General features: G+C 42.1%; 1 protein-coding gene across 1 annotated transcript in view; it reads right to left on the reverse strand.

Annotated features, from left to right (window-relative positions):
- GPC5 (glypican 5) overlaps nt 1-11,898 on the reverse strand; it is a 1,409,835-nt gene extending 1,397,937 nt beyond the window's left edge. Inside the window, exon 1 of the mRNA XM_080661084.1 lies at nt 11,362-11,898. Within this exon, the coding sequence (XP_080517210.1) occupies nt 11,362-11,527 (166 nt within the window). The 5' untranslated portion in view covers nt 11,528-11,898. The remainder of the gene's footprint in view (nt 1-11,361) is intronic.
- Between the last annotated feature and the right edge of the window lie 10,943 nt (nt 11,899-22,841).

Raw genomic sequence — 22,841 nt, forward strand, 5'->3', positions numbered from 1 at the left:
AAAATAAATCATTTTTGAGGTCCTTACTAGTAATTTCCTCATGGAAAGAAACATTTTGCAAGAAAAAGCCTATCAAATAAAAGAGTAATATGCAAATTGACCATCACTCCAAGACACAATATGACTGCCCCCATGTGCTTAAAGATGGCTGCCCCCATGTAGACACAAGATGGCCACCACAAGATGGCCTGCAGGGGAGGGCAGTTGTGGGCAGTTAGGGGTGACCAGGCCAGCAGAGGAGAGCAGTTGGGGATGACCAGGCTGGCAGAGGAGGGCAGTTGGAGGAGACCAGGCCAGCAAGGAAAGGCAGTTGCGGGGAACCCAGGCCTGCAGGGGAGGGCAGTTGAGGGGGACCAGGCCTGCAGGGGAGGGCAGTTGGGGGCAATCAGGCAAGCAGGGAGGGCAGTTAGGGGTGACCAGGCCAGCAGAGGAGGGCAGTTGTGGGAGACCAGGTCAGCAGGGGAGGGCAATTGGGGGGACCAGGCCTGCAGGGGAAGGCAGTTGGGGGGGACAGGCCTGCAGGGGAGGCCAGTTGTGGGTGATAAGGCCAGCAGGGAGGGCAGTTAGGGGTGACTGGGCCAGCAGAGGAGGGCAATTAGGGGAGACCAGGCCAGCAGGGGAGAGCAGTTGGAGGGGACCAGGCCTGCAGGGGAGGCCAGTTAGGAGCAGTTAGGCATCAATCAGGCTGGCAGGGTAGTGGTTAGGGGGTGATCAGGCTGGCAGGCAGAAGCGGTTAGGGGCAATCAGGCAGAGGCAGGCGAGCATTTGGGAGCCAGCAGTCCTGGATTGTGAGAGGGATGTCCCAGATTGGAGAGGGTGCAGGCTGGGCTGAGGGACATACCCCCCAACCCCCCGTGCATGAATTTCATGCACCGGGCCTCTAGTATTCACATAAAACACAAACCAATCAATCCAGAGCCAAATGTAAATTATATTTGGTCATCTTTATTTTTCTCCATTCTCCAATAATATTCCCAACAGCATTTATTGAAGAGACTGTCTTTACTCCATTATATGCTCTTGTCTCCTTTGTCAAACATTAATTGAGTATAATGGCTTGGGTTGATTTCTGGGTTCTCTGTTCTGTTCCATTAATCTATATACCTGTTCTTGTGCTAGTACCAGGCTGTTTTGATTACAATGGCTTTGTAGTATAATTTTATATCTGGTATATGAAAAAATGCTCAAAGTCACTAATCATCAGAGAGATGCAAATTAAAATGACAATGGAGTATCACCTCACACCTGCCAGAATGGCTACCATCAACAAATCAATAAATAGCAAGTTCTGGTTAGGGTGTGGAGAAAAAGGAACCCTAGTACACTGCTGGTGGGAATGCAGACTGGTACAGCCACCATAGAAAACAGTATGGAATTTTCTCAAAAAATTAAATATGGAACTGCCAATTTGACCCAGTGATCCCACTCCTAGGAATATATCCTAAGAATCCCAAAACACCAATCAGAAAGAATATATGCACCCCTGTGTTCATAGCAGGGCTATTTGCAATAGCTAAGATCTGCAAACAGCTCAAGTTCCCATCAGTAGACAAGTGGATAAAAAAGATGTGGCACATTTACACAGTGGGATATTATGCAGCTGTATAAAAGAAGAATCTCTTACCCTTTGAGACAGCATGGAGGGATCTGGAGAGTGTTATGCTAAGCAAAATAAGCCAGTCAGAGAAAGGTAAGTATCACATGATCTCACTCATTTGTAGAATCTGATGAACAACATAGATCCAGAGACATAGAAGCATGGAACAGACTGACAAATCTCAGAGGGAAGTGGGGAGGAGGGGCAGGAAGAGGTAAACCAAATAACACATATGCATGTATGCATAACCCATGGACACAGACAATAATGTGGTGGAGGGCTGGGGGAGGGATGTAGAGAGGGTCAATGGGGAAAGAGGGAGACATCTGTAATACTTTCAACAATAAAGATAATTTTTTAAACTGTGCCAATAAATCTAGTATTTTAAATGTTAAATAATCTTCCTTTCCTTGAAGAACAGAGTTGAGGAAACTTTTTTCCAGACATTTGTTTGGCAATTAATTCATTTAGTCCATTTCAAACATGTTAGATAATATAGATAAAAATTCCTTTAAATTTAAACTTAAAAGGGTTGGGTCACTTTATAGAATGTGTGGTAGAGTTACATAAGAAAACATTAACTCCATAAAAACAATTTACTGAGCCCAGATCAAAATATATTTTTAAAAACTTCAACTTCTACATTTTTTATTCTATTAAGATTAAGCATAGAAAACATAATTAAACACAAGAAATTGAGCCTATTAGGTAACTGTACATATAAGATTAAATCTAAAGAACAGACATATAGACCAATGGAATAGAATAGAGAACCGAGGTATCAACCCAAACCACTATGCTCAATTAGTATTTGACAAAGGAGGCATGAACATACAATGGAGTCAAGACAGTCTCTTCAATAAATGGTGTTGGGAAAATTGGAAAGATACATGCAAAAAAATGAAACTAGACCACCAGCTTACACCATACACAAAAATAAACTCAAAATAGATAAAGGACTTAAACATAAGACGGGAAACCATAAAAATACTAGAGGAATCCACAGGCAGCAAAATCTCAGACATATGCCGAAGCAATTTCTTCACAGATACAGCTCCTAGGGCAATGGAAATTAGGGAGAAAATAAACAAATAGGACTACATCAAAATAAAAAGCTTTTGCACAGCAAAAGAAACCATCAACAAAACAACAAGAAAGCCCACTGTATGGGAGAGCATATTTGCAAATGTTATCACTGATAAAGGTTTAATCTCCAACATTTACAGGGAACTCACACAACTTAATAAAAGAAAGATAAATGATCCAATAAAAAAATGGGCAACGGACCTAAATAGAATCTTTTTGAAAGAAGACAGAAGGAAGGCCAAGAGACATATGAAAACATGCTCAAAGTCACTAATTATCCGAGAGATGCAAATCAAAATGACAATGCGGTACCATCTCACACCTGTCAGAATGGCTATCATCAACAAATCAACAAACGACAAGTGCTAGCAAGGATGTGGAGAAAACGGAACCCTCGTGCACTGCTGGTGGGAATGCAGACTGGTGCAGCCACTGTGGAGAACAGTATACAGTTTCCTCAAAAAACTAAAAATGGAACTTCCATTTGACCCAGTAATCCCACTTCTAGGAATATATCCCAAGAAACTAGAAACACCAATCAGAAAGGATATATGCACCCCTATGTTCATCGCAGCACAATTCACCATAGCTAAGATTTGGAAACAGCCTAAATGCCCATCAGCAGATGAGTGGATTAGAAAACTGTGGTACATCTACACAATGGAATATTATGCTCCTATAAAAAAAAAGAAATTCTTACCATTTGCAGCAGCATGGATAGATCTGGAGAGCATTATGTTAAGTGAAATAAGCCAGGTAATGAAAGAAAAATACCACATGATCTCACTCATTTATGGAAAATAAAGAACATTATAACCTGATGAACAAAAAGATAGATTCAGAGGCAGTAAAGCACTGAACAGACTGTCAAATTACAGCGGGAAGGCTGGGGAGTGTTGAAAAGGGGGGTAAGAGATCAACCAAAGGACTTGTATGAATGCATACAAGCACAACCAATGGGGGTGTGGGATGAGGATATGCGACAGGGGGTAGGAGAGGCTGGGGGAAGGTCAATGGGGGGGTGGGAAAGGAGATATATGTACTACTATATGTAATACTTTAAACAATTTAAAAAAATTAAATCTACAAACCAAAATGTATTTATTAATGTTGTCCTAATCACAGAACAAAAAGATACATCACAGATCCTGCTCTCAAGTAGCCTAAAGTCTAGTAAAGGGAACGAGCTATATTTAAAATCGGTATTGCTGCTTTGAGCCCCTACCTTATATTAGAAATAACTAAGTAATGACTATGTGTGGGGAGTGCCTGGATTTCAGGGCTGATAAAGAAAAACACAGTGCCTCACGATGGCAGTTGTGAAGAGCTTTATTTGGACAGTACTTTGACAGGAGATAGCAGAAGAGGGACTATTACCCAAAAGAGGAAAAGGGCAAGGGAACCCCCAGAGGAGAGGAGAGCTGGAGAGGGGCTCACATGTCTTGGTGATATCAACTCAGCAGCAAGATGGGAAATCTCTGAATCAGAGAGCTTCAAAGGACAGCCCCAGAGTTCGTTTCACCTCTAACAAGCAGAAGTTGGGTGCGGTTTTGTGGGATGCAATGCAAGCAAGCTCTAAGTGACTACAAATGTGCTTACTTGAGCATATTTAAAGCAATGGGGTGTGTAAACATTTGAGTTTGGCACTGGTGGTCTTTGGGCAATGACTCCAACCTGCTGTGAACAAGTAAAATACAGAAGGGCCAAGTTCTAATCCATTTACATAACACTATAAAATATTTAAAAGTGTCATTGTATTTAGATAGCAGAATCAAGCAGGTTCAATACCCATGGATTGATGTCAACAAATATTTCAACTTTTATTCCATGTCAGACACTGTGCTGGGCACCAGATATTCTGCAGGAACAAGGTACACAACAGGACAGGCTACCTAATTTGCAAGGCCCAATGCAAAAGGAAAATGCAGGACCCTTTGTTCAAACTTCAAGATGGCAACAGAACAATATTAAACCAAGCAGGGGGTTCTTCTGAGTGGGAGACCCTGTGTGACTGCACAGGTTACATGCTTATGAAACTGCCCCAGTAGACATTTCTCTATTCTCGTCATGTTACACAATCTAGTGATGAACAATCAACAGTAAAAAGAAAGAAAATATGTCACCTTGATAACTGGGAAACACAGTTCAGTGAACCTCAAGAAAGGCCTCTTAGAAGAACTGACATTTAAGCTAAGTCCTAAAGTATGCAAATCAGCCAGCTATGTAATGTGTGTACATGTGTGTGTGTGTGTGTGTGTGTGTGTGTGTGTGTGTGTGAAGGAGCCACAGGTTGGACAGCTTATGACAGTGGTTCTCAATTAGTTTGATTTTGCCTCCCATGGGACATTTGGCAATATTTGACATTTTGGTTGTCACAACTGGGGAAAGGAGGATATTGCTACTGGTATCCAGTGGGTGAAGGTCATGGAAGCTTCTAAACATCCTACGATGCACAGGACAGCTCTCCACCCGCCTACCACCAAGCCCCGCACAACAAGGAAGTATTCAGCCGGTACGTTAATGGTGCTGATATTGAAAAACCTTAATGTAAAATGAATGTATATCATGGGCAAAGCCATAGCAGTGTAAGAGCGTAGCACATTTACCTTTCATGTCCTTAGTCCTGACTTCACGGTAGGGAATATTGGAAACCCATATTCCAATAACAAGGGAGAATTCAACTTATGGTGCAGTGATTCAGTGAAATACTATACTATCACTAAAAAATACATGCCTAGAAGAATGTTTAATGTCATGGGAAATACTGATAGTTTCATAATTAGTTACAAAGAACAATAAAGTGGTTCTATATACCTTCACAGAATATTTATGTGCTTAGCAGAGCATTAATAAGAGTATTGAAAGATGAATGCAAAGGGTTTTCGGTGGTTATTTCTGGATGGTAGTTATTTTACTTTATGTTTTTCAGTGCTTTAAATTTTTAGGAGAACGTGTATTCTTTCATAAAACCACGAAAGCACAAAATCTCATTTTCTGTCTCTAAAAGTACATTATACATTCCACTTACAAAGCAGCCATATGTGAACCTGATATGGCTAATCAAAAACTGCCCTATTTAGTGTGATTCATAGAATGACTAATCATTTTAGAATGATTTCAGCAGTATCATTAGTGAAATCTGAAATACCTAAGGCTGTAAAGGAGAAGAACTGAGGGCACAATTGGTGCTGTCATTTCTTCTAGTTGAAGGTCAGGCTTTTATAAAAGAAAGACAGATGTGGGAAATGGCTACTTTCCATGAAATTGTTATTGTTACTTAACCGAGTAGATCAGGTACCATATTCACAATCTATTTCAGCAAAGCATATGACTGAAGTTTCTCATGACTCCATTAAAACAAAGTGAATTTATAAAGTGTCCCTGTTTAGGAGAGGCATCTTGTTGTTGGAATGTTACTTTTGTCTTATACCAGTTAATAATAATAATAACAATAGTAATAAATGTTATAGACATAGGAGGTGTTCTTATCAAATGTGGAAAGCAAATCATATACACACATATAGAGAAAACAAAAATTCATATTTCAAAAAATCTAGACAAGCTGGAAATGGGGTTCAGGGGGGAGTAGGAAAATCATGAAATGCTACTTATAAGTTTCCCAAATTGCACCCCTCCTGACACCAATTATACAAATACAAAATGCATTGACAAAAAGGAACTTAAATTATGGGAAGGAGAGAGGATGGGTACACACACAATATTTACATTTATTAGTAAACAATGAGAAAATAGGTTGTGATTAGTACAACACAAGCTCCTAATGGACAGTCATACTCCATGACCCAAAAGTAAAAATTATACTCACTTTAAGTTTTACTCCCCATCATTAAGTTTTACTAAAAGGCCTGGATAAAAATGAAACCCATGATTCTCTTAGACATCAAAGCTCACAATGGACAGTCTAGAGGAGAAAGTGACAAACTTCCCTGACACTGGAAGGAGGCCTTAATGTTTACAATTCAACACAGACATCATGCACAGAGTAAGACAACAATGATCAGACAAAGCCCCTGAGATCTGTGGTACAGCAGGATAGCCACAAGGAGACTCTACAAACCCCCCAAATGACTAAACACCCCACTATTTCCACCAACAAGAGTGACTACTGCTTTCATTAATGATAACTATTCACACGTTAATCTTCCTGACACATAGATAAATTACAAAGATGCCCAATTCCTGAACTGTCCTACTAATTAAACCCTCCTTGTGATCACCTGGCACAGCCCAATTCCCATAGAAACCCCCTCTCAATCAGCCCTTACCAAGACACCCACAGTTCCTGCGGTGTGCAATCCTCCTTGCTGAAGAAAGCAAAATGAACCTAATTTATTTAACAATAGGTTTGTTTCTGGTGATTCTTGGCTGATGGATTTCAACAGAGGCAATCACAATTATCTTCCCAAATATCAGACCATGGGTCCCTTTTATGGCTTTGAAAATTCAACCACCATAATTATGCTTTTCCATCAACCAAAGGGGTTAGTTCTTGAGAAACAATAATCTGAGATTACTGTCAAAGAGTGACTATGGCCACCAGCCATCTCATTGTGTGACTCCCTAAGCCACTGCATTCACACTACTTCACCTCCCTAAATACCTACAGCAGAATGGTGGTGATGTCAGCGGAGGCAGTAGCTCTGGGTGCTGCCACTAGCAGCGGGGTAGCCTCATGTCCTTCTTAGAGTTTCCATTAGTTCACAAAAAGAAACAAAATAGTCGCCATAACCTAATAAATGCCATTTCAGACAGAAACATATTTCCCAACTTTAAAAACAATCATTTGTGACTTAAAAAAACAAAACACTAGGATGTTATAAATACATCTTCTGATATATAGAGATGTAAAACTAAAATTTCACCCTTAAAGGCCAAGTCCAGTTAAAATCAAGACACTAAAGAAAAACTCTAATGACAACAATGCATTTTTGAGCACTTACTATACGCCTAGATTTGTGCTATTTTACATACATCCATTATTTCATATCACCTATGCAGCAACCCTTTCCGAACTATTAATGTTCCCATTTTACAGATGAGGAAACAGAGGTTCAAAGAAGACGACTCATTAACCTAGGTCACCGAGCTTCCGGTGGCAGAACCAAATTTTGAAATCCAAATGTCTATAATTCCAAACTCCATAGTTACCAGATAGATTGTTTCTCTTGAGTGTGAAAATAAAATGACACTGTCCCTGAAGATATTATAAGATTTGATTACAATGAAAGCAGTTAAAAATTAAAATGATAGAGCTCTACTTAAAGTATCCTATAGTATCATGATTTCATTCTGCCACATCAAGTTTATTTTTTATCCCATTTATGGCCAAAAGCTACCAAGAAAAAGTTGTCTTCCACAAACTACTCTTTGTATCAATGAACATGCACATTTTAAAAACCAGTTGGTATATAAATTAACTGAATGTAGTCTTGGACTTTTTATAAGCCTCTCCTTTCTGAATTATCTTCTTTTAAAAAGGAAATAATACATGTGTGAACAATGCACATGTGAAGAGAATTTCAATGGGAAAGCATTATCCCTCTTCCCCAATAAATAACATAAAAATAAAAGGACCTTTAAAAGACACTTTCTCTAACAGTACTTTTCTGAATAAAATAAACAAGAGCAACGGGCACCTTGACTACTACTTAGGAAATAAAATCAGAACACAGGGAAATCTGTAATTCTAATCACATTTACACCTTCTCTCCTTTTTAACATTTCTCATCCAAACATCCTTAGGAGCTCAATAGCCTAAAAGAATTGGAGCCGAGAGAACAAAGGTGAGGGGAATCTGAGAAACAGCTGAAATGGCCCTTCTCGCCACCTTAATAATCTCAAGTTGGTAAAGTAGTTTACCGAAGATTAAAAGTCACAAATGTAGGAAGAAACTGTAGCGAAAGACAAGTACCATAAGACTTCAGTCAATGTAGAATTTAACAAACAAACTGAATTACCAAGCAAAATAGAGACAGTCTCATGGGAGAGGTGAATTGGGGGTGGTGGAGGGATTGAGCCACAAAGAAGAAATAAAAGAGAGAGAACTCATGGACATGAACAACAGTGTGGTGATTGCGATGGGGAGGTGGAAGAGGGCATAGAGAGGATATAGATGGTGATGGAACATTTTAAGTTAAAAGTTATTCTACCAGTTTATATTATTTTTTAAAAAGCACTTTGGCTAGATAGCTCAGAAATGAACGTTTTGTGAACAAGAAATGCAAGAAAGCACTTAAAAATAAACTTTTAAGGAAAACAAATATGAAATGGAAATGTATTAGCTTTCGTTGATGAAAGCCTATGTGCTAAATAAATACATTTGTTACAGAGAATGTTAATATTTGTGCTTTAATGTGGAGATGACTACTTGTATATTAACTATGCTCTCTCTTGAGACTGAGGATAATTGTAGAAAACAAGATAGCCAACTACTATACTTAATCAAGCTAAATGTTAAAGAACATATAAAATTAAGAAAAGCATTTATGCCACATGTCGTATGTGCGGTTTACTCAATTTGGGAATGAAATTATTTTACTGGGAAGAAGAGAAATATCAATGTTAAAAGACACAGCTCAATATTTCCTTTAACTATTAAGATAAAATTTGAACAACAATACAGAGACAAGAAAAGTACAGAATTATATCCAATTCATATGTGAGTGCCTTTTACTGGGTGATTCTAATTCAGAATAATTCTCTTCTCTGACTTTTTCTTATTGCAAATATCAAAGGAAGAAGTTAGCACTTCTTCACACCAGCACCACTCAGGTCCCTCAGCGTGCAACCCTGCACAGCCCCATTAGGAGGTGCTACTATATTTCCTCCATCATCGTAAGCCACAGATCAATACAGGTACTAGCAATGGGGAAACAATCCAGAATGTCTCAGAAAAAAAAGGTGATGGCATCCTGGCCTGTGTGTGTGTGTGTGTGTGTGTGTGTGTGTGATGTGTATCAAACCCAAATAAGTACAACCATTTCCTTCTCTGCAGGGCAGAGCTTCAGTTTCTCCTTACATACTGGTAAAAGGCTATGATACGCCGAAAAGTTCCTCTTCAGATGAGATAAAACACACACAAGGTCCTAGAAATGTAACACCTTCTAGTCCACATGTTGCATCCAGTGGGTACCAGATATGAAAGCTGGGTGAAATCAAGGCCTTACTAGGGAGCTGTCAACATTCACTGAACCTATCAGCCAAAATTATGGTATATGGGAGGCAAAATCTAATAATGCAGGTGAGGATTTCACAGCTCAATGCCCTCACTGCGTCCTCCTCCCCAACACACACACCCTGGTAAGTAAGGTTTTATTAGCTACCGGTAAGTGAGGTTTATTTTTTAATGAAAAGAATGCACCGAAATAAGAAAGCAGATTTAAAGGGGGGTCCTGTTGCACAGAATTGCCCTAAACTGAGAATTTCAACTATGTTGTTTCAAATAGCACAGAAAAAGCACCTCGTACTGAACAGATAGTCAAATAAACATGTGTGTTTGTTTAAAAGACTGGTCACATAAACTAAAATGGATTCGGTGTTCCCAAATGCCTAGATTGTCCTTGTAGGATGACTCCAGGACTGAGTTCATAACCAGCAAAGCAATCAAGCAAAACAGCTATTCCGTGGCGCTCACAGCAAGTCTCCTCTTCCTAAAAACTCAAGCAGAGAACGGATTTTAGACTCAGACATCCTCCACAAGTTCTTTGTTAACCGATACTGTACGCTCCTAGTACTCGTCTGCGTTGGCTTCATAGTCAGGGTGCATTGTTCCAGGAGGATCTCAGCTCCAGACACCTGCTACTGCGTTTGACAATTGAGACCTATTCTTCCAAGCCTAACCTCAACTGGAGATTCCGCGCCAGCTGAAGGAAATTTGCGCGGTAGGGGCAGGGGGCAGGGGCAATGGAGCACAGAAAAGGCGCTTACAGGAAGCAGAATCTACACTGGCCACGCTTACTGTGTTCTCCCCCTTCAGTCTTTGGTGCATCTCATCCCTGTTCAGTGGCTCCCCAATACGTTCGATTCGTTCACCTGTTGCCATCACACCTTTCAGGAGTTGAAACTATCAGGTGATTCTGAGAGACAATACTGGCCAGTTCGGTTACAGGCAGAGGATTTGGTGCCAGGGCTCGGACGCCAGTGCGGGTGGGTGTACCGGGTCCCAGTGCTAATTACAGGGGAGATCGGCTGTCCCGGTCAGTGACCCACTCTCCAGCAAAGAAGAGTAACGCAGGTTTGCGTTTTCATTATCAAACTTGGAGCGACCAACCCAACTCCTTCCACCAAAAGAGAAAGCACACACAGGGGGCCCCCGGCGGGGCACTGGTGAAATTCCCACTCGGAGGAATGTCTGCTTTACTGGCCTGTTCCCACACATCAGCCGAGACTCAGGGAGCTGGCGGGAAGCAAATGCCCAAAGCACGAATTAGCCGCCGACTATTCCCATGGTCCAGGAGACCCGAACCTGCGCGGCACTCATGATGGTCACACCGAGCTTCCCCCAGAGGCCTCACCGGATTCACCTTGAGCGGCCGAAGGGCCTGAAAGGTCATCTTCCCACAAAGGGCCACACCAGGAGGCTGGGCGCAGTGCCTGCGCTCAGGAAGCCGTAGCCCGCGCCCAGGTGCACTGCGCGGCGCCGGCCAGCACTGCCTTACCTGGCCTTGGCGAATCTGGTAGCCCCTTGACCGCTCCCACCAGGCGCCACGGGAAAAGTTTCCGAACTTCTTCGCAGCTCTGCAAGCCTTCGCTTCGGGTAAATACAACAAGAGCCAGAAGGAAGAGACAGCAACAGCCCACGCGCCAGGTCAGTCTGCCCATCATCGGTGCCGGATCACCCCTTTCCCCACCGTGGATCCCACTCCCCCGCGCGCCCGGCGCTGAACGCTCTAGAAAAGGCTCGGAGGTCGAGGCTCCCTAGAGGTGCTGTCCGGCGGCGTGCGTTCCGGGACCGCTGGGGACACGGGCTGCACCTGCGAGCACTTAGCTTTCTCCGGAGGAGCCCGAGGCTGAGACACCAGAGTTCTCGGGTAGGGCGCCGCCGCGTCTCCCTCTCCAGCGGGGGTGAGCTGGCGCTGCGCGGGCGAGAAATGAAGCTGGAGCCGCACGGAGCCCGCGGGCATCCGGATCTGGCCACCGCTGCGGTAGCCACAGGCTCTGCTAGAAACTGCCAACCTGGTGCGCGCCAGCCCCTGGCGCTCCGCGGGCAAGTCCCGCCCCGCGGCCAGGCCACGCCCCTCCAGGCCACGCCCTCGGCGCCCTGCCTGGTGCCTCTCCAGCCCTGCTGCTCTAATGCGGGGATCCACGCAGGAGAGATTGGAGAGCGACGCTGCCTGGAGCAAAAAAACAAATAAATGAAATCCAACCCGGTCCTCGCTCTGCCAGCCAATCGCGGGGACGATTTGAAAAAAAGAAAGAGCGAATGTATGAAGAGGCTCAGAGAACACAAGACATGAGAATCACCAACTAGAACGAAAATGAAATATTTTCCTATAAATCTAGGTCCTCTGTACATAGGACTTGGTATTCAAATTGCATGCAAAAGTATCTCGGCATAATATAAAAGGCAAAAACGGTTTACAGTTAAATATCCCAACTGAGAGGCTTAATAGCACTTACAGGTTTTAAGATCGTACTTGAGAAGTTACTTTTTAAATTGCTTTATCTTCTGCTCTGAAACATTTTTCTGTAACATTATGATTTTCTGAATTTAGAAGTCATAAAAATTACATTCAAATCTTATCACATTCTTATCATCACAGTAAAGTCGTTTATTATACATTTAGCATCATATTTTTATATATTTTTTTATTTATTTCAGAGAGGAAGGGAGAGTTAGAAACATCAATGATGAGTGTTATTGATTGGCTGCCTCCTGCAGGCCCCCTACTGGGGATCCAGCCGCCACCAGGGCATATTCCCTGAAGGGGAATGGAACCATGACCTGGTGGTGCTCAACCACTGAGCCACACCAGCTGGGCTGGCATCATACTTTGCATTTCAATACTTTGTATCTTTAAGGGCCCACTTCTGGAATTTCTTTAACACACTTCTCAAAGAATTACTAAGGTAAGAGTGGTCAGGAGACTTTCTCACAAGGAAGATAGAAAAATAAAGACTATAAGCAATTTTTCAATGACAAAGGAATTTTCTCAATTTACAATTTACAAAAGGAATGCATTAGAAACCATAAAGCAAAGGGCCAGATACAGTTTCTTTTCATTTTTTAACCCTCTTCTGTTTGATTGAGGTAACGTTGCTTAATAACACATGTTTCAGATATACAGCATTATAATTTGGTATCTGTATGCACTATAGCGTGCTCACTACCAAAAGTCTAGTTTGCATCCTTAATCATATATTGGACCTCCTTTACACATTTTGCCCCCCCCCCCCACACCCTGCTTCCCCTCTGGTAACCAGCAATCTGCTGTTTATATCTATGAATTTGTTTTTATTTTTGCTCATTTGGGTTTTTTGTTGTTGTTTTATATTTCATATGAGAGAAGTCATGTGGTTGTTGTCCATCTCCCTCTGACTTATTTCACTTATCATAATACCTTCAAGGTCCACCCATGTTTTCACAAATGGCAACTTTTATCTTTTTTATAGCTGGATAGTATTCCATTTGTGGGGTGTGTGTGTGTGTATGTACCACATCTTCTTTATCCATTCATTGTTGACGGACACTTAGGACGTGTCTGTATCTTGGCTATTATAAATAATGCAGCAATGAATTATTTTATATTTTTGTAAGATATATATTTTTTTCTCTTTTATAAGAATATCTACATATTTTTTCAAGTGAATGTTTTTATATTCTTTGGATAAATACTCAGAAGAGGAATTGCTGTATCATATGCATTTTCTAAATGTGATTGCCTCAATACTAAGCCTGTGAGTGGCAAGAGTGTCTGCATCTACAGGTACCTGAAGACAGTCCTCCAGTAAAACAAAACTCCTTAAAAGCATCAGGCAGAGGGGTACTATAAATGCCTTAACCACTCAAAGGGAATTTAATCTCAAATTTGAACCCTTGCCAAGAGGTAGAGAGGAATAATTTTAAGTCTTAGTTAATTGTCATGGGACTTCTAATGATCATTTGATATCAAGGCAGTACTTCCAGCAGTAGATTGCTTGCTTTAAAACCATTCCAGGGCAATGGCTGAGATACTTCAGTGAAATAGCATTCATTTGGCTTTTGACATCAATTCCATCAATACTACATTTTTTGAGAAGCTCTCTTAATAAATGAGAATTGAAAAAAAAACAGCTGCTTTTAAATTCAAGCAAAGCTTTATATATGTATGGGGAGGGGGGTTCCCCATGAATTTCTTCTTCTCTAGCCACTAAGTGTGGAAAGACTGCTTGAAAGTCAGCTATATCTAAGAGAAGAAAAGACAGCCATGAGGATGTCATAGTGCTTAGGTGCCAGACAATAGTCTAAGTGCTTTTTATGGATACTAATTCATTCATTTAATCTTTACAACAACCCTATAAAGTAAATGCTATTAACATTTTGCAAATGAGCAAACAGGCACAGAGAGGTGAAGTGACTTGCTCAAGGCCAACAGAGCTGTTAGGTAGTGGAACCAGGAATTAAACCCACGCATTAGAATCCAGAACTCATGCTAATAACTACAAGCTCTCCTAGGTCACTCCATGGCACACCAAGGAACCTACTGAATTACATCCAGTAACACCAAAGGCTATTTATTTATTTGTCAGATTTTTTATTATTAAATATACACAATTTTATCTATAGAATTTTATTCTACTACTAGAGGCCAGGTGCACGAAACTTGTGCACAGGGGGAGGGAGTGTCCCTCAGCCCAGCCTGCACCCTCTCCAGTCTGGGACCCCTCGAGGGATGTCCGACTGCCCGTTTAAGTCCAGGACTACTGGCTCCCAACTGCTCACCTGCCTGCCTTCCTGATTGCCTCTAACTGCTTCTGCCTGCCAGCCTGATCACCCCCTAACCAGCCTGATTGATGCCTAACTGCTCCCCTGCCAGCCTGTTTGCCCCTAACTGCCCTCCCCTGCAGGCCTGGTCCCCCCCTACAACTGCTCTCCCCTACAGGCCTGGTCACCCCTAACTGCCCTCCTCTGCAGGCCTGGTTCCCCCCAACTTCTCTCCCCTGCAGGCCTGGTTCCCCCCCAACTGCTCTCCCTGCAGGCCTGGTCCCCCCCAACTGCTCTCCCCTGCAGGCCTGGTCCCCCCCAACTGCTCTCCCCTGCAGGCCTGCGTCCCTCCCAACTGCCTTTCCCTGCAGGCCTGGTCGCCCCCAACTTCCCTCCTCTGCCAGCTTGGTCATCCCTAACTGCCCTCCCCGGCAGGCTTGATCACCCCCAACTGCCCTCCCTTGCAGGCCTGGTCCCTCCCAACAGCCCTCCCTTGCTGTCCATCTTGTGGTGGCCGTCTTGTGTCTACATGAAGGCAGCCATCTTTGACCACATGGGGGCAGCCATCTTGTGTGTTGGAGTGATGGTCAATCTGCACATTACTCTTTTATTAGATAGGATAGAGGCCTGGTGCACAGGTAGGGGCCAGCCGGTTTGCCCTGAAGGGTGTCCCGGATCAAGGTGGGGTTCCCTTGGGGCGTGGGGCGGCCTGGGCGAGGGGCCTGTGGTGGTTTGCAGGCCGGCCACGCCCCCTGGTGACCCAAGTGGAGGCCCTGGTATCTGGGGTTTATTTATCTTCTACAATTGAAACTTTGTAGCCTGGAGTGTAGCCAAGCCTTCTGCTTGCTCTGAGGCGGCAGCCATTTCTGTTGGGATTTATGTATCTTCTATAATTGAAACTTTGTAGCCTTAAGAGGAGGCCTAGGCCAGCCAGGGTGTGCGGAAAGCTTGGCTTCCTCCATCACCGGGGGCAACCCTAGCCTCCTGCTCTTTCCAGCTCCGTGGCTGCTGCCATTTCTGTTTGGGTTTATGTATCTTCTATCATTGAAACTTTGTAGCCTTGAGTGGAGGCCTAGGCCGGCAAGGGCAGGCAGAAAGCTTGGCTTTCTCCATTGCCAGGGAAACCCAAGCCTCCCTCCTGCTCTCTGTGGCCGTAGCCATCTTGGTTGGGTTTATTTGCATATTCGCTCCTGATTGGCTGGTGGGCATGGCTTGTGCGTGTAGCAGAGGTACAGTCAATTTGCATATTACTCTTTTATTAGATAGGATAATCTTGTCTATGTTACTATAAGGATAATATATCCCCATATTTTTCTAAAGCTTCTTTTTTCTTACCAAGATCTCTTTTTGATAGATTTGATCATCATAGAGTATTAGCATTAAAAGAATTTTTAGAGATGACCTGGACCAATTTATTAACTTGGAATCTCTAAAACAACTTGTCTTACAAGGGTAAAAATCACAGACACAACAGAGAATTATTGATGGCTCAGTAAATCTAATCAACTAACAAAGACTGATTGCACACATACTATTTTTTAAACCCACTATGCTAGACATAATAGGGATTACAGAGGCATGTAAGCAAGTTCTCTTCTCAGCGTTTTTGCAATTCATTTCAACAGAACAATTAGGTGGTAAGTTGTATAGAGAAATGGAGTAGGGTCTAATGAGAAAATATATTTCATCCATATAAAATGTCTCCAATTATAAAAAGATAAATATTTTGTTGCTGCATCTTATCTCCTACTGCTACCACAGTGGATGCCCCAACAGTGGCTTCGAAGGGTTTCTTTTCCTATCAGTGTCCCTCTAATGGACAGTTATGTGCTGACTATGCTGTGAAGCTTCAGGACAAGTTTACTTCTTCTAAACAGAATACAATACCAAAGTGCCTTTTATATGAACACTAGAGGCCCAATGCACGAAGATTCGTGCAAGAATGGGCCTTCCTTCCACTGCTGGCACCACCTCCACTCCGGCCCGGAGCCGCCTTTCTGCCTTCCCACGCTGCCCAGAGGTCCCAAGTGGCTGGGGCAGTGCAGAATGCCTGCGTCGTCACCATGGTGACAATGCAAGCACCCCGGCCCCAGCCACTCAGCGCCTGTGTATGCAAATTAACCCGCCATCTTTGTTGGGTTAATTTGTATACTCACTCCTGATTGACTAGTGGGTGTCATGAAGGTACGGTCAATTTGCATCTTTCTCTTTTATTAGTGTAGATTCTAGAGCAATAGCAAAGTGCCTTTTATATGAACATACTATAATCTTTTGTTCAATTTACATGTAAATATTACAGATGAAGCTTGGGAGAAATTTCCATAATTTGATAGTGATGGTACCTCATTTTTCAAGGTCATACAATATACATGTATTGAATGCCTTTTATGTAATAGGCACTGTGTTTTTGCTTTCAAAATATCAATACCCTTACATAGGAAAGATCTCTAAATGGTCATTACTTAAAATACACCTTAGTAATCTTATTTCTTAAAATATACTTTTATTGATTTCAGAGAGGGAGAGAGAGAGAAACATCAATGATGAGAGAGAATCATTCATCTGCTGCCTCCTGCATGCCCCCAGTGGGGGTCAACCCCAAGACCCGGTCATGTGCTCTAACTGGGAATCAAACCATGACCTCCTAGTTCATAGGTCAACACTCAACCACTGAGTCACACCAGCCGGGCTTAGTAATCTTCTAAATGCAATACTTCTAAGTAACTGTTTACAGTGTGACAACTCAAGACCTTGTAAAGAGAAATAAAGAATCACAAGTATGGTTAGAATGACATTAATGATATCATGTTTCCCTTAACCATGACTACTACTTTAGGCTAAGACTGGCCACTGGTTAGATTACCCTCAGAAGCTGGTTGGGGTAACTTCTGTACTCAAACAATAAGAATAGCTAATATTATTAAGTAGTTATAGGTATTATCTCATTTAACATTTCAACCACCTTATGAGATAGTGACTGTTATACTAATAATGAAGAATCAGACTTACAGAGATTTAAAATAACTTTCCAAAAGCCACAGATCTGATAAATACCCAATTTTTAGCCAGGCATGCCATCTCCCATGCTCCTTCAACCACTACGCTCTCCTGCTCTGACAAACCACACACCTGTCCTGTGGCTCCTTGACTCAACCTATCTTATATGGGAGAAGGCCTGGTCCTCAGTGCTATTTGTAAGGTCTGGGGCTGGGAAAGCAGGAACTTTACAAACTTTGCTTTCTAGCCTGCTTTAGCCTGCTTGAATAATGAGGAAAATAAACTTAAGCTGTCTGACCTTGTAGGCCAGAGACTAGATATGCCCATAATTTCAATGCCATGCCAGGTGCATTTTTTAATTGGATAGAACTGTGTTGTTTTCAAGGCCAGCAGCGAGATAACCACTAAGTGCACATAGGGCTGGCTCTTTAATAAAAAGGGAAGTTCTGCTTGTAGCCTTGCTTAGAATTTGAATTCATTTTCTCTAAGCCCACCGGTGCAGCCCACCGGTGAATAAGTGTGACTCCCCTGGCCTGTGCTCTCGGACTGCGGGACCTCACCCGAGAGCTTTCAATAAATGCGATTTTTCGCTTTTAACCTGCTTGTCTTGGTCAACTTATTCATTTCGGTCGGGTTAAGTCTTACATCTCTGATTAAACCTTACACTATTCCTTGTGGGAAGCCAGCTGGACCTCATCTTCACAGTGCTCCAGAGACCTGCAGGGTTCTAACCATGGCCCAACAGCACCTCCCTCCGCAGTTGGACAAGGTACCACTTGCTTCGCCCTCTGCCCCCCACTAATCTTTTTTTTTTAATATATTTTATTGATTTTTTACAGAGAGGAAAGGAGAGGGATAGAGAGTCAGAAACATCGATGAGAGAGAAACATCGATCAGCTGCCTCCTGCACACCCCCTACCGGGGATGTGCCCGCAACCAAGTTACATGCCCTTGACCGGAATCGAACCCGGGACCTTTCAGTCCACAGGCCGACGCTCTATCCACTGAGCCAAACCGGTTTCGGCACCCCACTAATCTTTTAATCATGAGAACTGCATTGTAAGGACTAAAAGTCAATTTGCTGTCTTGGTATCGTTGAGCCTCTTGAGGGCGCAAAGGCCTAGCCTTGGTTCTGCTCTTGCCAGATATGCATCCCCCTCTCACCAGCAGGAAAGGCTCCTCTATCAACCAGACCAGCTCCATCCTACCTTACCTTCAACCTAACTAATTTTCCCTCCCAGCAGCCTGTGAAATTATCAAACAAGTCAATCACATTCTTCCATGGAACCAAGGGTCACCTAACCCTCTTGTCACTACAAAGCCTGCCTTCCACAGCCCTTGCTAGTTCACTTTGCTCCCAAATGCAACCCTCATTTAGCTCTGCACGACATGTTGTGTCTTCCTCCCCTGGATTGTGAGCATATGTAACTAAGAAACTGTTCTCCAGTGTCATGTGTTTAGTCATCTCATATTAATGAGGGTGAGTAGGAGGCTGTTAGAACAAGAATAGCCTCAATGCAGGTGCTTCCACTTAGCTATTTAAAAAAAAAAAAAAAAGAAAATTTTACTTTCGCCTTGCTGACTTTCTATCTCTCCCAAGTGCAGGCTGTATCCCCATAGCTGCACTATTAAAGGGAGTCAAATTGGAGGTCAGCCCCAGATGACCTTAGTAATGAATTTCTGCCACCAAGTAACCAGAAGGAAATTGAGGGATCCTCCCAGATGTCTTTTTGGATCAAGAGAACAATGGCTGAGAAAAGGCTGCCTGCAGGAGAGAGCTCATAGGAAATATGACATTCCATAAAATGCTTAAAACCAGACACCAAGTTGAAAGTTACATGAAAGCCATTGGGAAACTGACCAGCAAACACATTTTCAAGCAAATGCTTTCTAAAAATATATATCTACTGATAATCTATATGTCCAATTCAAAAATCCTCATTGGCTAATCACTAGTACGCATTTATCAATGATTTTGAAATATATTCAATGTACTTATGTCATCTCATAGTAATTATGCTTTAAGGCAAAGACAGTGTAACTATTTCACAAAAAGCATTAGATAAATAAACTGTGTGAAAATTTCAAAAGTATTTCATACTGTATTTAATTTTATAGTTTTTATATTTGCAATTTCTAATAAAGACATTTTATTTCAGAGAATTTACTGAGAAATAAGAATATTAGTTGCTTTCTGAATGAGAATGGAAACATTAAAAGAAAACTCAATGAGTTTATGAAACTAAATTTCTTCAAATAATTTTCTTCTAGTTCATATCTAAAAATGTGAAAATAGTGTCCTCAGAGTTGTGATATACATCACATATGTAAATTGCCATACATTATAATAGAAAGGAATACAGTACAAAGTTCTCTCATTTCCAAATGTACAGTTTGCACTAACTAATATGACCCCAACTATTTTTGGTTTCCAAATGGAGCAAAATTCGCATCCAAAATTCAATTCCACCATTAATTATATTATAATTATCTATACCAATAAAAGCCTAGGTGACCCTCATGCCCTCGTGTCATCACAAGATGGCCGCTCCCATGTTGTCACAAGATGGCCGCCACAAGATGGCCAGCAGGGGAGGGCAGTTGGGGGCAAACAGGCCAGCAGGGGAGGGCAGTTGGGGGTGACCGGGCCTGCAGGGGAGCAGTTAGGCATCAATCAGGCAGGCAGGGGAGTGGTTAAGGGGCAATCAGGCTGGCAGGCAGAAGCGGTTTGGGGCAATCAGGCAGGCAGGTGAGCAGTTAGGAGCCAGCAGTCCCAGATTGTGAGGGGGATGGCCAACTGCCGGCCATCCCACAAGGGGTCCCAGATTGGAGAGGGTACAGGCTGGGCTGAGGGACACCCCTCCAGTGCACAAATTTTGTGCACCGGGCCTTTAGTATTTTAAGAAAACACAACTGTATGAACAAATAAATTTAGTTGTTATCTATATGAAATACATAATATTCCTTCATAAACAACTAGAGGCCCGGTGCACAAAATTCATGCATGCAGGGGGAGTGTCCCTCAGCCCGGCCTGCACCCTCTAGCAATCCAGGACCCCTCGGGTAGGATCCCTAGGCCTGGCCGGCAATCAGGGCCTATCGAGGCTTTCCTTCCCCATGCTGCCAGCAGCTGGCCCCACCCCCACCGCTGCCACTGCTTGCCATCTGTGTGGCGCTGCCCGCCCCCTCCCCCCCCCGCCACTGGTTGCCTCTCTCTGTGGGTGACAGGCATGGGGTGCGATCACTTGGCTGGCCTGGGCCTCCCTCTGCGGGGCTATTGCGGAGCCCCCTCAACCCCAATTGATCGCCCCACCAACCAGTGGCCTGGGCCTCCCTCTGCGGGGCGATTGTGGGGCAATGGTGGAGCCCCCCAACCAATCACATCGCACCTGCCTTGGCTGGCCTGGCACCAGTGTGGGTCATAGCATGGTTGTCTGAAAGATCATCTGGACGGTCGTTCTGCTGTTTGGTCATTCAGTCGATTTGCATATTACACTTTTATTATTATAGATGTTTTCAAAAAATTAAAATATAAAACAAATAAGTTTTAAAACATCTTTTTTTCTTTTTTGTGTGTGCTTATTTTATTTTTATTTTTCCATCACCATTTATCTCCTCGATGCCCTTTTCCACCTCTACCACCCACCCCTGCAATCACCACACTGTGGTCCTTACTGTGTATTGGTTGTTTCATGTGAAAACTAGGGAGCTACAAAAGTTTAACTACCAGACTATAAGCTTGTGAGTTCAAGTGAGCCTGTCATATCCACCTCTACTCTCTAAGCAGTGAGTGACTACTGCTGTGGACATCCCACGATTTTACTGAACAAATTCAGCCCCATAAGTTGACATCCTCATGTTTGTTATATTACCTTTATCAGAATTGCTTATTTTTAAGCACCATTCAACCCTTGCAACTTAATGACTAGATTTTTAAATTACTTGCAAAGTGCAACAGTATCAATAAACACCTTTAAAACCAAGTTATAACTTCCCAATTAAAATTATGTATAAATCATTGTATTGTTTAGCGCTTTACTTTCAACAAATCTCTGATTTCTGTTTCACTTCTTTTCATTTACTTTTCCATGAAAAAGATGTGAAGTGGATGTCTTAAAAGTTTGATGTTACTTCCAAATTAATTATTTAATCAAGAGTTAAAGAATTAGCCAAAACCGGTTTGGCTCAGTGGATAGAGCATTGGCCTGCGGACTGAGGGGTCCCAGGTTCGATTCCGGTCAAGGGCATGTACCTTGGGTGTGGGCACATCCCCAGTAGGAGGTGTGCAGGAGGCAGCTGATCGATGTTTCTCTCTCATCGATGTTTCTAACTCTCTATCCCTCTCCCTTCCTCTCTATAAAATATCAATAAAATATATTTTTAAAAAAAGAGTTAAAGAATTAGTTTTCCTAATTGTTTTCCTGCAACTTCTGACATTACAATATCTTAAATATTAGTATCTTCAGATTAGATTAATTTTAATAGTACATATCAGATATTCTCCAGAATGATTATTAATTATTTTTGTCATGGACAAGTTATTAAACCACTCTGACACTTTATTATGTAAAATGAGAGAAAAGGATAACTATGTTACATTATCGATAAGGTTAACAGAGATAATATATGTGAAATGTTTTGTATAAATCGTGGTTCATATAAACACTCAACAAATAGACATTGTTATTATTCTCTATTGGAAAAAGTAACTGTCATTAGTTCCTGATCTATTAATTACATTCTAGATGGAATTAGGATAATAAATCTGTTCCTCTGAATTCAACAACTATTCAAAACTAAAATCTTTTGGCCTCCTCATATTAATAGTATGGTTTCTTCATGTTAATTAGCATTTATGCAACTATCAAATTATTTTTTTCAGTGATAAAAAAATAAGCATTTATCTCAAGTCAATGTATGGACAGGAGAGTCTAAGTTGCCCAAGGTCATGAGCTAAAAGTCATTATTAAAAGGAAAGAGTCTTTCCTCTCTGAACCTAATGAGCACTTAGAGCAAGAACTGGAGACTAATTATCATCAGCTTTTTAAGATGCCAAGTGTAGACACTCTACTAATGATAAAGCCTCATAATTGATAATTATCTTTGATTAACGAGTAGGAAGTCTTCCAGAGGCTTTCACTGCTGTGTACCACTGTCATAATTGATCTTTAATTATTTCATCTAAAGATCCCTTTATCATATGTTTAATCTTTGCTATTTATAAATAAGGTCTATGTA

The sequence above is a fragment of the Plecotus auritus genome (genome assembly GCF_963455305.1).
Source record: "Plecotus auritus genome assembly, chromosome: 3".
Lineage (NCBI taxonomy): Eukaryota > Metazoa > Chordata > Mammalia > Chiroptera > Vespertilionidae > Plecotus > Plecotus auritus.